Source organism: Struthio camelus, chromosome 1 (assembly GCF_040807025.1).
Source record: "Struthio camelus isolate bStrCam1 chromosome 1, bStrCam1.hap1, whole genome shotgun sequence".
NCBI lineage: Eukaryota > Metazoa > Chordata > Aves > Struthioniformes > Struthionidae > Struthio > Struthio camelus.
Genome location: NC_090942.1, coordinates 102,671,762 through 102,683,619, shown reverse-complemented (window position 1 = coordinate 102,683,619; position 11,858 = coordinate 102,671,762). Strand labels below are relative to the sequence as shown.

The 11,858-nt window shown below is 40.4% G+C and overlaps 1 protein-coding gene across 1 annotated transcript; it reads right to left on the bottom strand.

Annotated features, from left to right (window-relative positions):
• Nucleotides 1-225: 225 nt before the first annotated feature.
• On the bottom strand, nt 226-8,247 carry C1H3orf38 (chromosome 1 C3orf38 homolog). The gene is made up of 3 exons (XM_068908995.1): nt 7,981-8,247; nt 5,757-5,977; nt 226-2,065 (listed from the first exon to the last, which is right to left on the bottom strand). The coding sequence occupies exons 1-3, from the start codon at nt 8,111-8,113 to the stop codon at nt 1,490-1,492; spliced, it is 930 nt and encodes a 309-aa protein (XP_068765096.1). The 5' UTR covers nt 8,114-8,247; the 3' UTR covers nt 226-1,489.
• Nucleotides 8,248-11,858: the final 3,611 nt, after the last annotated feature.

Below are 11,858 nucleotides of genomic sequence, written 5' to 3'. Positions count from 1 at the left end.
GATCACCTTAAAGAAATAATGAAAACTGCATTCTTAGTCATGCTCATAACTCAACACATTGCCTAAAGTACCCATTACAGTGTCAGTTACAAAGTACAGTTGTGTAAAAGACAATACCTTTACTTTTAATTAAAGACTACTGAACGTTGCAAGGTGCCTGCTCAAGGCCTTTAGGTGGGCTTTTGTCCTCGGCTTAAGAGGAATGCAATTCTCAACACACACAAGGAAACTGCTTCTTCAGTGTTTATTATAAATTAGTAGCTGATGAAGTCATACCTCAATAGTTTATCGGGAAAGAACATTCGGAATTTGAACTTTCACTTAGAAAAGAAATTATTAAAGAAAAATTGTCAAGGAGAACTTGAGATTCAGATTGTTCCGAATAAAACTGAATAACCCAAGCAAGCCGCTGGAAAAAAAAAAGTTATTGCATCTATTGTCACATCTTTAAACATTTATAAAAAGAGAATTTTAAAAAGCACTCAAGTTCTACAACAACATTAATTTCAGTAATGAACTAGTAATCACATTTTTTTTAAATCAGCTCTAGCTGCAACTTCCCAGTGTTACTAAATTGACTTCTAGTTAATGTAACAAAGCAGCTATGACTAGATAAAATTCTTATTTTGAGAAAACATACAAGAATCACAATCATTAAATTAGAAACTCTGTTGCAAGTATATACAAATAATTATCAAAGCATTTGTTTCCGACAGTGCTGCAGTATGTCCTGAAGTCAACTACTTGACCTAGCACTAGAAATGAATGCCTGGGTAACCATTTCAAATTTGCCAGCTTGAGGATATAGCTAGAAGAATGGAGTTTGTCTGAACTGATTGCAAAGTTGAAACTTTAAGGTAAAAGAAAGGGAAGCTATTAATTCAAAAAGAAAAAGGCTTCAACAGTGCTAACTACCCTACATTGTTCCATTAAACTACTCCTATTGTTCAGTAAATGAATCGTATTTAGAACATAAGTAGAAGTAGTCTCCATTCACATTATTTTGTCTGTTCTCTCCAAAAACCTCCCAAAATGGTAGTCGGCTTTCTTGGGATTTAGTAGCCCATTAAGACACTCAATAATCCCAATTTCACCAAGCCAGATACCATGACTTTCTGATACAATTTATATAAGAGTTTAAACTGGTGACCCAAAGAGAAGCAACCTACAACGGGTGGACCAAAGTCATCAAGTTCATCACATACTGCTGCCAGAGCATATTTAAACATAACCATGTTTTGTAACCAAGAATAACCAAAATAATTCCATCTCTAAATACAGAAACAATCTGAAGTATTTGTTAGCTGTTGGAAAGGTGCCCAAAATACTACTAACACTTTATACTCGGTATCTCAGTTCGCCATCCAGTTAGTAAATCTGACTCAAGAAAGAGACAACATCACATGGCTGCAATCATTTCAATATTTAGGAATGCACTACAAGTGCCCTATGTTTTTTCCTCACAGTCTCTCAATTCTGAAGGAATTGCTCAGAATTTCTGAGGTTCAATCAGACTCAGTTCTTTTCCATCATACAATGCCTGCAGTTGGTTTGATTCATATTTTATGGATGGCTTTTCAATTCGTTTCCCAGGCTCCAGAGCATTCTGTCCAACTATTTTAAGATTCACAAATTTTATTTTCCAGGTGTTCTCTCTAATCGGACAGCGGATAAGTCCAAAAATTTGTTCAAAGACACCCAAACAAGTGTTGCCTCTATGTACCGTACCAGCCACTGCTACCAGTACTAACCCATGTCGAGACATTGTACATTTCAGTCCGTCAGCATTCAAATTGGGATTCAGTAGAAGGTATTCTTCTTTCACCAACGAGAGCAGACGAAGGCTCACCATTTCTGCACCAACATATTCTTCCGTGTTTTTTTCTAATGTATTATAACAGAATTTCATTTTGGCATCCTCCCAAAAATGCTGTGGTCCCCATGTTTCTTCAGACTGTACACTCAAGGGATGTTGAGAGTTCAGGAGTTCAAAGAACCATTGACAGAATTCTTCTCCTAGATCATGAACGTCATCATTTGGTAGCTTTTGATTTTTTTCATGACTCTGCAATCAAGCAAATTTTTTTTTTTTTTAGAATTATTTAGCCTTAACATTAGAATTTACCATTTAGAACAGCCTAAAATAATTTAAATTCTTATTTTAAACATTCTAAGTCTTCTTCAAGTCAAGTATTTGGGACCAAGTGCCTGAAGAAAAACAATAAAGCAAAATCACTCTATTTTTAATATCATAATCCTAACGTCAACATCCACAGTATTAGAGTTCGTTCCTTTAATCGAAGTTAGACTGGTAATGCAACGTTATCCTGATCTTCAATTTATATTCCAAGAGCAAAATGCTATTTCTAGTGAAAAGCAAAAAGAGAGGATTTTTGAACAATTTCCACAGAGTCAGGATTCTCACACTGAGGGACAAAATATCTGCTGTATAAAAGGGATTTGTACAAGGAACTTTTCATTAGCCTTTATAATTCCAAAAGAAGGTTACAGAAAAAAAACAGAAAGATACAGACTCAACCTTAAAAAGTAATCTTATATCAAGGCACATCACTTTACTTAAGTGCTGATATGTACGCATTTATACTGACATTTTTTCCCTTGTTTCATGTTGCCCTCAATCTCTTCTTTATTGCACCTTTTAAACTTGCAAATTATGTTTTTCTCTGCACGCTCATATAGCTGGGAATAACAAATAACACTTATTAGGAGGTCAGCTTTTGAATACACATATCCTAATACCTGAAGCTGTCAGGACATTTCCAGTTTACCTAGATATTTTACCCATGTTCGTGGAATACGCTAACAAAATGCGCAACTAATCCAGGAAAAACTGAAACTTAAAGAATTACTGTGTTCCAGACCTTTCTTGCCACAAGATCACATGCCTGAATTCATCTCAGTTTGGTGGTGAAACTGCTGAAATTATCCAAAAGATGTTTGGTCACTTTCATGAGTGATATCTGTTAAGTCTTCACCATATGTCTAACAGAAGAAGTGCCCAAATCAAAGAAAAATCATAGCTAATGTTATCCTTGTCACTGAAAAAAAGTCTTGGGCAATTTCAGCTACTTTTCTAATTGTACAACTGATCATCAAAAAAAAAAAAAAAAAGGATGCTATATGGTGGGATAGAAGAGTTGCAGGCATTTTCACACAAGAGCATAAACTTACTCTGGGAATAAAGAAAAATTCATTCAGATCATCATAAAATACTTCCTTCAACACTGAATCTGCTGAGAAAGTATTTTACAGTAGTGAGCCAAAGTAAATGTTGCCATGAGTCAGCGAAAGCTTCAAGGAACAATCTGAAAAGGCTCACTCACAGATTCTTGACGCGTCTGGAAGCCTTAGGAAAAAAATGGGCCCACGGAAGAAAGGATGAAACTCTTTGAAACAGATGTCCCACGAGTTGCCTATAGTTACAGACAAGCCACTTGTGCCTCTGTTTTACAGAAAATGACACACACACTCCCATATAACATCTAAGAGGTAGGAATAAGAAATACCTCAGAATAATACTTAAGGTTAACATTGGCAGGTGAGGGTAGCAACTGAGAATGAAGGGTGTAAAATTTTGAAGCCAAATTCACAGCAAGTAGCAGGAGTAAATGCAAGTGAGAGATTAACAATCATGTTATTAAATATATACCAGATGAGGGTGGTAAACCATTCTAAGAAAGTCTTAGTACTAAACATGTATTGCTAAGTAAACGATATGAATTTTTAAAGGCTATTTATTATGGGTCAAGCTAAAAAATATATATATATATTCCTGATTTGAATTCTTGTTGTGAATTCTTGAATTGAATCGGCAGTTGTGTTCTTTTTATGTGTACAACTAAATGTAGAAGAACGGCAAAATTAAGAAAAAAGAATCAGGAAACAATTTGGTTAGCACTTAAAAATTTGAGAAAGGTTTTTAGCTTGCTTTTAAGAATAAACTTGGCTTAGAAGACTCTTTCTAACACAGGAAGTGTTGCCATGCGAAAAGCATGCATGCACCGGATGCTCTAGTAACAGTCCTATGAGTCTATTTGTTTCCTACATATGTATTTTATCCTCTGCTTTCTCTTACACTAGATCTTACAGTAGATAAGGTTTAAGTTACTTAAGACACTCAACCACTCAAACTTTCCCACAGAAAGTTACCTGACCTCCAGCTGTAGGGTGAAATGTTTTTTGAACAAGAATTTGATGTACAAGTTTTGTTTTGTTTTGTTTTTTTGGTAGGTATCATCAATATTTATTACTTGACCACAAGACATTTACAAGAAAATCAAATAATGTCATGTTTGCTAGCATCAAAGTTTACTCCTGGAATCAGGTATTAAATATGTTGAGACTTTTACACAGAAGTTATGAATTATAGTTTATTGCAGAACAAACATATATCTATACTGGTAAGTGGGTCTGTGCTATCTGTTTTTTCAAAAGGGTCACAAGAGTTAAGAAAAAATAAAGACAAAGAAAGATATATGAGATAAGTAAAATAGTTGAATTTCTTATTCTTTATGACTGTATTTCACGTACTTTGGAAAATTTAATTTACTTACCTTTAGTCTCAGAACTTCAGCAAAGAGTAATACTTAAGAAGAAGTATTATTGCAAGAGCAAATTTTTTAATATTTTTTCCCCGCAAAGTACACATAAAAATAGTTTAAAACCAACCAACTCATAGCAAAGCCATACAGTCCTCGCCAGCCTCAGTTAATCCTTGTGAGAAAGCTCAAGGCCACAGTAAGAGCTCAAGAGCGTAAGAGCTGCAAAGCTCTGACAATCCAGCTGGTGGGGCTGTTGGGCTGTGGTCTATTTAAGTCTGAAGCACAACACACCAAAAAGCTGAAGTAGCTATTTAGAGTCACATGGTGAAGATCCAAGACTAATAAAACATCCAAAGTTCATTATACCACTATATTTTTCCTGAACGTCATAACTCTGAACTTCAAAATAACCCGACTTGCCAAAACACATCCAGTTACGCTGTTTTAAGCAAAGAAAATGGTGGGAAAACTGATAAATGGCATGAAACTGGTACTGTTACAAACTTTACATTTCAACTTTCTAAAAATTTTTAAAAATCCATTCTGCAGTCCGTTAGCTACAAGGAATAAAAATGAAAATGGTTTACAGAAAGTGCTGTTTTGATTGCACTGCCTCTAGAAGTAGACCAAGCCCCTTTGTGGGAGGGCAATTTTTTCTCCACTTCCTTCATGACACTTCAGACCAAAGTCTGACAGACTTTATTGCCTTATGATCTACCATCAGCACCATCTCTGCTCTGCACTGGGATTCGCCCTGCTAATGGTACTGTTAAAGGTATACCTCCTACCCTGGAGGAGGACGGGAAATCCCTGGCCCATACCAAAACTTTCAAGAAAAGTCAACCACACTGAAAAATGACAAGAATCTACTCTGGGTTTCCATACCATTAACACTGTTGTTTTCAGTTGTCTTTGAATCCACAGAACTATCCAAAACATCTTTGATTTTAACTTACAGCACAACTAAAGAATAAAAAGCCTGAAGAGGACCCCACACAGTCAGAGCTCAAATGCACTAATATACTTTACCACATAGAGCAGAACAACTGCTTCGCAGTGATGCCTTGGCACAATAAGTCCCTAAGTGGTGACACTAAGAGATTTAGTACCTTCCTAAAAAGCAATATTTACCACACTGATTGCCTGCAAAGAGAATCCTAAACATTCTCAGGTCTTTCAGAAAGTAGCACTCACCGCTGTGTGTGTTTTGCTGTCCTCCCATTTCGAGGAGCTTGCTGTGAGCTGCCCATTCCAGTATTGCTTTGCACGATCAATGAGTTGGTGCTTCTCTGAAGAAGGAGGCACTGGAATTCCTTGTATTGCCAAATACTTAAAAATTATTTCTCGATAGACTTTCCTTCGTTTCAAAAGTTCTTCTGCACTTTGACTGTAAACCAAAATTGCATGAATGGCTTCTGCAAGTAAAGAAATTACAGTTAGCAGCTGTTGCTCTCTTGATTCATATCCAAACTTACACCATTTCTTAAACTTCTGACCAGTGCCTCCTGATGCTGCACAAGATTAGGTGAAACACAAAGATTTAAAAGGATATTTGGAAATTGAAATCCAATCTAACTAGTTATAACTTGAACTTTTCTCCCAAATGAAATTAATACTATTCTCCAAGTAGGCTGAATTTTTCAAGCTGCTTAGAACCTCCAAGCGCTTCAAAAAGAAGAAAGATTCTTGTACACGATACACTTGTTACCCATGCTCCCTGACAAGCAGCTAGTCTTAACTTCAAAATAAATTGATTTGTTTTTAAGGTGAAATTGTTCATGGCTTCCTACCATGGTTACCTTACAGCAAAAGCAAATCTGAGCTTGTTTTCTTCATTTGAAAAGCTCCAGAATATTTCAAAATAGGCCTGCCATTTTAGAGGCAAGATTAGGCAGAGAAAGAAGAATTGGAGAGGTTTTTTTTACAGTCCTTCTGAATATGAAATTTTAGTCTTACTTTTCGCATCAAACGGGTAGTTTGTGTGATTTCAGACAGAAAGTGTACTGCTATTTTGAAAAATATGTGAGGTCTTTTATGTTTGCTGTGAACACAAAATTAACAGAAATGCAAGTAGGAGATAATAAAGGTTACATTCTAGTTTCTTATATGCGGAAGAAAAATTATAGAACCAAAACTGGGCAGATTTTAGACAACACTAAGACTAGATAGTTATTTGTCCATCCAGGTGTCTGTAGATTGATGGCAATAGAATTAAATCAAACTAATTTCCACAACAACCACTTGAAAACTCCTAAGTTCATAAGAGAACACCATGCATAGTAGTATGAGGACAGCGCACTGAAATGCAACTTTTGAAAATCTTCAAATGTAAGGCTCTGTGGCAAAATTAGGAAACACGGTAAGAAGAAATTCAGTTTTGGAGTAGTTGTGGTAGCTAGTTTGTGTCTGAACACAGATCAGGTGCCTAACGTTTCAGCTATAGAAACTGCAGGCTTAAACAAGAAGAGACTAGTAATTGGGGTAGAAAATAAATACATCTTTTAGTGTATTCTACAAGCATTACAAAAAGCAGATAAAAACAGGAAGAAAAAGTAGAGACTATTTATAGCATGCGAACTTTCAAAGAGGTGTGTTTAGCAAATGCGGTAAGTCTGAGTTATGCCGGATATGAAACATATTCAAGGCTTTCGGATGAATGTATGTCAAGGTGATATACTGAGTAGCCTCAAGTAACGGATGTGCAAATTTAAATTTTATAAAACAGATCTCAACACCCACAAAGGGCTGGGGGTCGGTCACACCACAAGGGGCCCCATTCTACAAACAAGTAATCTCAAGACTTGATCTGCATTTTACCCTTCCAAAAACTGAAAGCAGAGATGGTTAACGCAGAAAGCAGCACACACTTAGCTTTTACATAAAGTTGTACACGCGAACGAGATACAGCACTGCACGAACCTCGCGGGGGGGAAGGGGGAGAAGGAAAAAAAAAAAAAAAGTGTTTCGAGTGTCTAAAAACCTGGCAGAAGCCACTAGTAGCCACATGTTCTTCAGCCTATACAAATAAAAGCGCTCAACAGCCAAATACCGGTGCTATTCGGACGCTACCAAACACGCAAGCCCAAGAGAAGACGGCTCTGACCGGCTACGCCCGAATAAAAGGCAGCTGCCGACACCGCCCAGGGCGCTGCGCTCGGGCACGGCGCCGCCAGCCGGCTCAGGGGCAGCTCGGGCCGGTTAAAGGGCGGCCCGATGTCACCGGCAGCGCCACCCCCGCCTCAGCCTCAGCACCCCGGGGCCGGCGCGGGGCCTTGTTTGCGCCGCGGCCCTGGGCCGGCCGGGGAGGGTCGAGGAGGGAAGCGGAAGGCGACCGGGAAGGGGAGGCGGCCGGGCCGCGAGCGCCGCCGCCAACGGCCCCGTCGAGGCCGGGCCCCGCGGCCCGCCGGCCCCCGCGCACCTTGGCGGCTCTCGGGGTGCACCAGGCGGTTGGTGATGGTGTCGGTCAGCGCTATCAGCTCCTCGGTCTCGAGAAACTCCAGGAGCTCGCGGCAGCCGGCTTGCTCCCCCTCGCTCAGCCCCAGCGACGCCATGGCCCGGCGCGGCCCGGCCCGGCGCGGCCTTCCTCTGCCGCCGCCGCCGCCGCCGCCTTCCTCACTGACACCCTAGCAACGGCGCCCCCTGGAGACCGCAGCTTCCCGTGCGTCACTGCTAAGCGGCCCCTCCGGGGACGGGGCCGGCCCCTGCGCGCCGGCTGGAAACAGCGCGCGGCACTAAGGTTCCGGGCGGGAGGCAGGGGCACGCACAGCCGCCCCAGCCCGCGCAAACGCTAAGGCCGCGGCAGGGTGGGCGCGCATGCCTAAAATCGGCGCTTCGAGATTTCGGGAGTGAATGCCACCGTCTCCTTTCGTCGGATCTCGCGTTAAACGGTCACGGTGATTTCCCCAACACAGTGACGACCAGCCACGTGCCTTTGAGGCCATGGAAGTAGTTTCTTGAAGCTACTCCACCCTCATCCGTCCTTCTGCGTTGACGTTCACGTGCAGCGTTTGGAGCGCGTTTCCTTACTTATCCGCTCTTCTGCACTTGCTTCAATCTTCTTCCTCTGTCCTTGATACAGAGCCTGCATGTCCACGCAATCTGGTAACTCCGAGCAGCTCTCCAGCATCACGGCTTACCTGGAGATGGTGCCTTTATGGAAATAAGGTTGCCGAGAGGGTTCCCGCTGAGCGCAGTACCCGCCGCAGGCGTCCCGGCAGCGGCTCAGGGCCGCGGCCCAGCCCCACGCGGGCGCTCCGCAGGGCATCGTTCCTCGGGAAGCTACTGATATGCCCCATACTTCGGAAACACGTGCCGTAATCACGGCAGGCGGACTGACAGATCTTGGGACGCCTCACATCAGCTACAGCCAGTGCCGCATCCGACAGTCTCCTGCTCGTGACTCAAGGAAGGCTTTGACACCAGGGGGGAAACTAACGCCCCCCGTTACCCATCTGTGAGAGCGGGAATCTGACAGCACTGCAACAGAAACGACTAAAGCTACTTTTCTAGCACCTGCGAGGCTTGAAGCACCTGCTGCGCCTGTACTTGGCAGTTTTCTGTCTCAAGGGCAAATTAACCAGTGATGGCTATGGGTGAGGGAGAAAAGTGCAAAAAGGAGGATGGATGAACAAAAAAAAAAAAAAAAAGCAGAAAGTTCATCTGAGATAAGGACCATAAGGCCAAGTGAGGCCTGGTGCTGAGAAAAATACAAGTACAATGAGTCCTTGATTTCACTGTGGCAGAAAAAGAAGGGAGGAGGCACTCATCAAACCCATGTTTTAATATGGATAGCAGAAGGAGGCCAGCTTTTGGTGCTAAAGCTGCCTCTGGTCTCAAAAACAGGAAAACTCAGGTTCTGTTAGGACTCAGACTGTCACTTGAACACAGAAGTTAAAATTATGGGTGATGCTTTTGTCACTGAACACCTTCCTGGTAAACTGCTCAGATCTCTAGTAAAGAAGGGCTGCCCCGAAGATCTTTTAGATCTAAGACCGAACAACTGAATGAACAGAGGACAGGTATCCTACCCCTCCTACTATGCATACATGAATGTTTTAAATGTTCATTTCCTCTTTCAGGTCTGGGAAAGCTGTCCATGCACATCTCCCAGGTCCACTGGAATAATGACTTGTCTCTTGAGCTAGAGTAATATATTCAGAATAAACCAGAAACAGCTGAACTAATTTTGCTCACAGGTTTTCAAGTTCAGCTTTCAGATAAAATTCAGCCCTAATGAAAGCACCTGAAGAAATTCTGTGCAATAATGCTTACTGTATGCTGTGCCCAATTTCCCCTTAAACGTACAGCCATTCAAGATCCTTTAGGCAGCTAGAGTAATGTATAAAGGCTTCTTTGTCAAGAACAATCACCTTACTGTATAATATATACAGTCTCACCATAGAGCTAGTATATGTTTTGTAAGACTACTTAACTGCACACTCGCCATGTAAAAGAAAAACCTCCCACCACAATATCAAGTGATTCACTTTGCATAACTATTAGTTTACAAAACAAAATTGGTTCAATAAGAACAAGACACCCTACATGCCACTGATGTAATTTTGCTGCTGAAATTTAGATTTTTTGCATTTCTTCAAATGAGAAAATGCTCCCTAGAAATATGAATGACCTTGGCTTCAATTTACTGATGTTTCAATGTGCCTAATTAGTTTTGCAATCTTCAGAGGAAGAAGATCTAACTCACTATTATAGAATTTAGGAAAAAAAGTTTAAGAAGCCATTTCTAAGATTAAATTATGTTGAAAGGATGTGTGTTTTCACTGAATACATATATTTTTCAAGCAGATTGCTTTAGCACCATTACATTCCCATTCATCCTGAGAGAAAAGTGCATTGCCACCATAGAGATTAAAGAGCTTTTTTTATGTTCAGAACTGATTGCATTTTCTTTTAATTTTTTTTAAAATAAGACCAGCACTTCTAGTAGGATTATGCCTATACCTTGCTTAGTAGCTGAGCTGCCCCTCCCCGTTCCGTGGCCTACTAAAGTAGATGCTTGGGGGGGGGAGGGTAGGGGCACAGAAGTTTAGGCCCCCCCCCCCCCCCCAAGAACTCATTGCCTACAGGGTAAACTTTCAATTACAAATGCCTTTGATCATTGCCCAGGAATGCAAACTGGAATTCCTAAAGGTGAAGTAATAGGAAAATTATTAGCCTATAAAAATAAAAGGAGGTGAATGGAACTGTTGCAATATTAAAATTCAGTTGTAATTTATGAAGTGACTAGAAAGGATGCTCTCTTTCATCTGAAAGAATGTGTTTATTTCAAATTATATCCCTAAAATGTCAACTGTCCTCTAATTCTACGAGCACAGTGCAAAAGTCAGGCACTGAGACAGAACAGTACTGGGTTTAATAATACTGATGCATATGGATATAGGTTCAGGCAGTACTAGATACTCCTCTGAGTCACATATGCACAGCTCTAACATCAGGAAGGCAGCACAAAATATATCTGAGGCTATATCACAGTATTTGGATAGGCAAGAGTCAAGCTTAACTTAAGTACTGATTATAGACTTTTTTTCCTCCTCTTCCTTTGAAAACCAAGCAGAATGGAACACAAAGATTAGTATCAATTCTGCCATCGCCTGCAGAAGTAGTTATTTTATAGGTGGGTGCAGCCAGCAACTACAATAACTTAGGGATACTCTACACATACTTAAATGACACTGGCCATAGTAATAGCTCTTTTTAGCGATTGCTATCCTCCACTAAATTTTCCAACAAGTTAGTTTACATAGTGTTGATTATGCTGATTGATGAGGACACCATGTATGGATGGAAACAATATTTTATAAAAATGGACCACAGCTTAGTTACCGTGGTTAGCATATGAAGCATTTTCATCTTTTTTTTTTTTTAAACTGCACTTCCCCTTCAACTACATTTCACAATAGCTTTGAAGTAATATTTTATGCCTGCCATCATTGGTATTTTTAGGGTTTTTTTCCTTGCATAATTCCAAAACTTAAGACATTATTTCACGTACTACCTTTCCAACTCTCAACATACAAAATCAAGTATGTACAGAGTCATTTGTGATAGCCCACCCAACACTCTCAGAACTGATATTTGTCTTTAACTTATGTGGACTATTCAACAAATGCTCTTGAGCATTTCTCTGATCTATCCAGCTGCATCTAATCTAAGGTGCTTCATCTACACCCCTCAACCTCCTTTTGGGCTGGAAGGTTAATGTTTTCCCTTCACAATCTAGATGCTTAACACTGGAAATCAGTCATCAAATTTTTCTTTGCCCCATTTACCAGCCAT

What these genes read in the sequence shown, in the direction of transcription:
- C1H3orf38 (XM_068908995.1), bottom strand. Translation starts at nt 8,113, where the DNA reads ATGGCGTCGCTGGGGCTGAGCGAGGGGGAGCAAGCCGGCTGCCGCGAG. An exon ending in GCACCCCGAGAGCCGCCAAG is followed by an intron (nt 5,978 to 7,980) that starts GTGCGCGGGGGC and finishes CTTTACTTGCAG; the next exon opens with AAGCCATTCATGCAATTTTG. An exon ending in ACAGCAAAACACACACAGCG is followed by an intron (nt 2,066 to 5,756) that starts GTGAGTGCTACT and finishes GCTTGATTGCAG; the next exon opens with AGTCATGAAAAAAATCAAAA.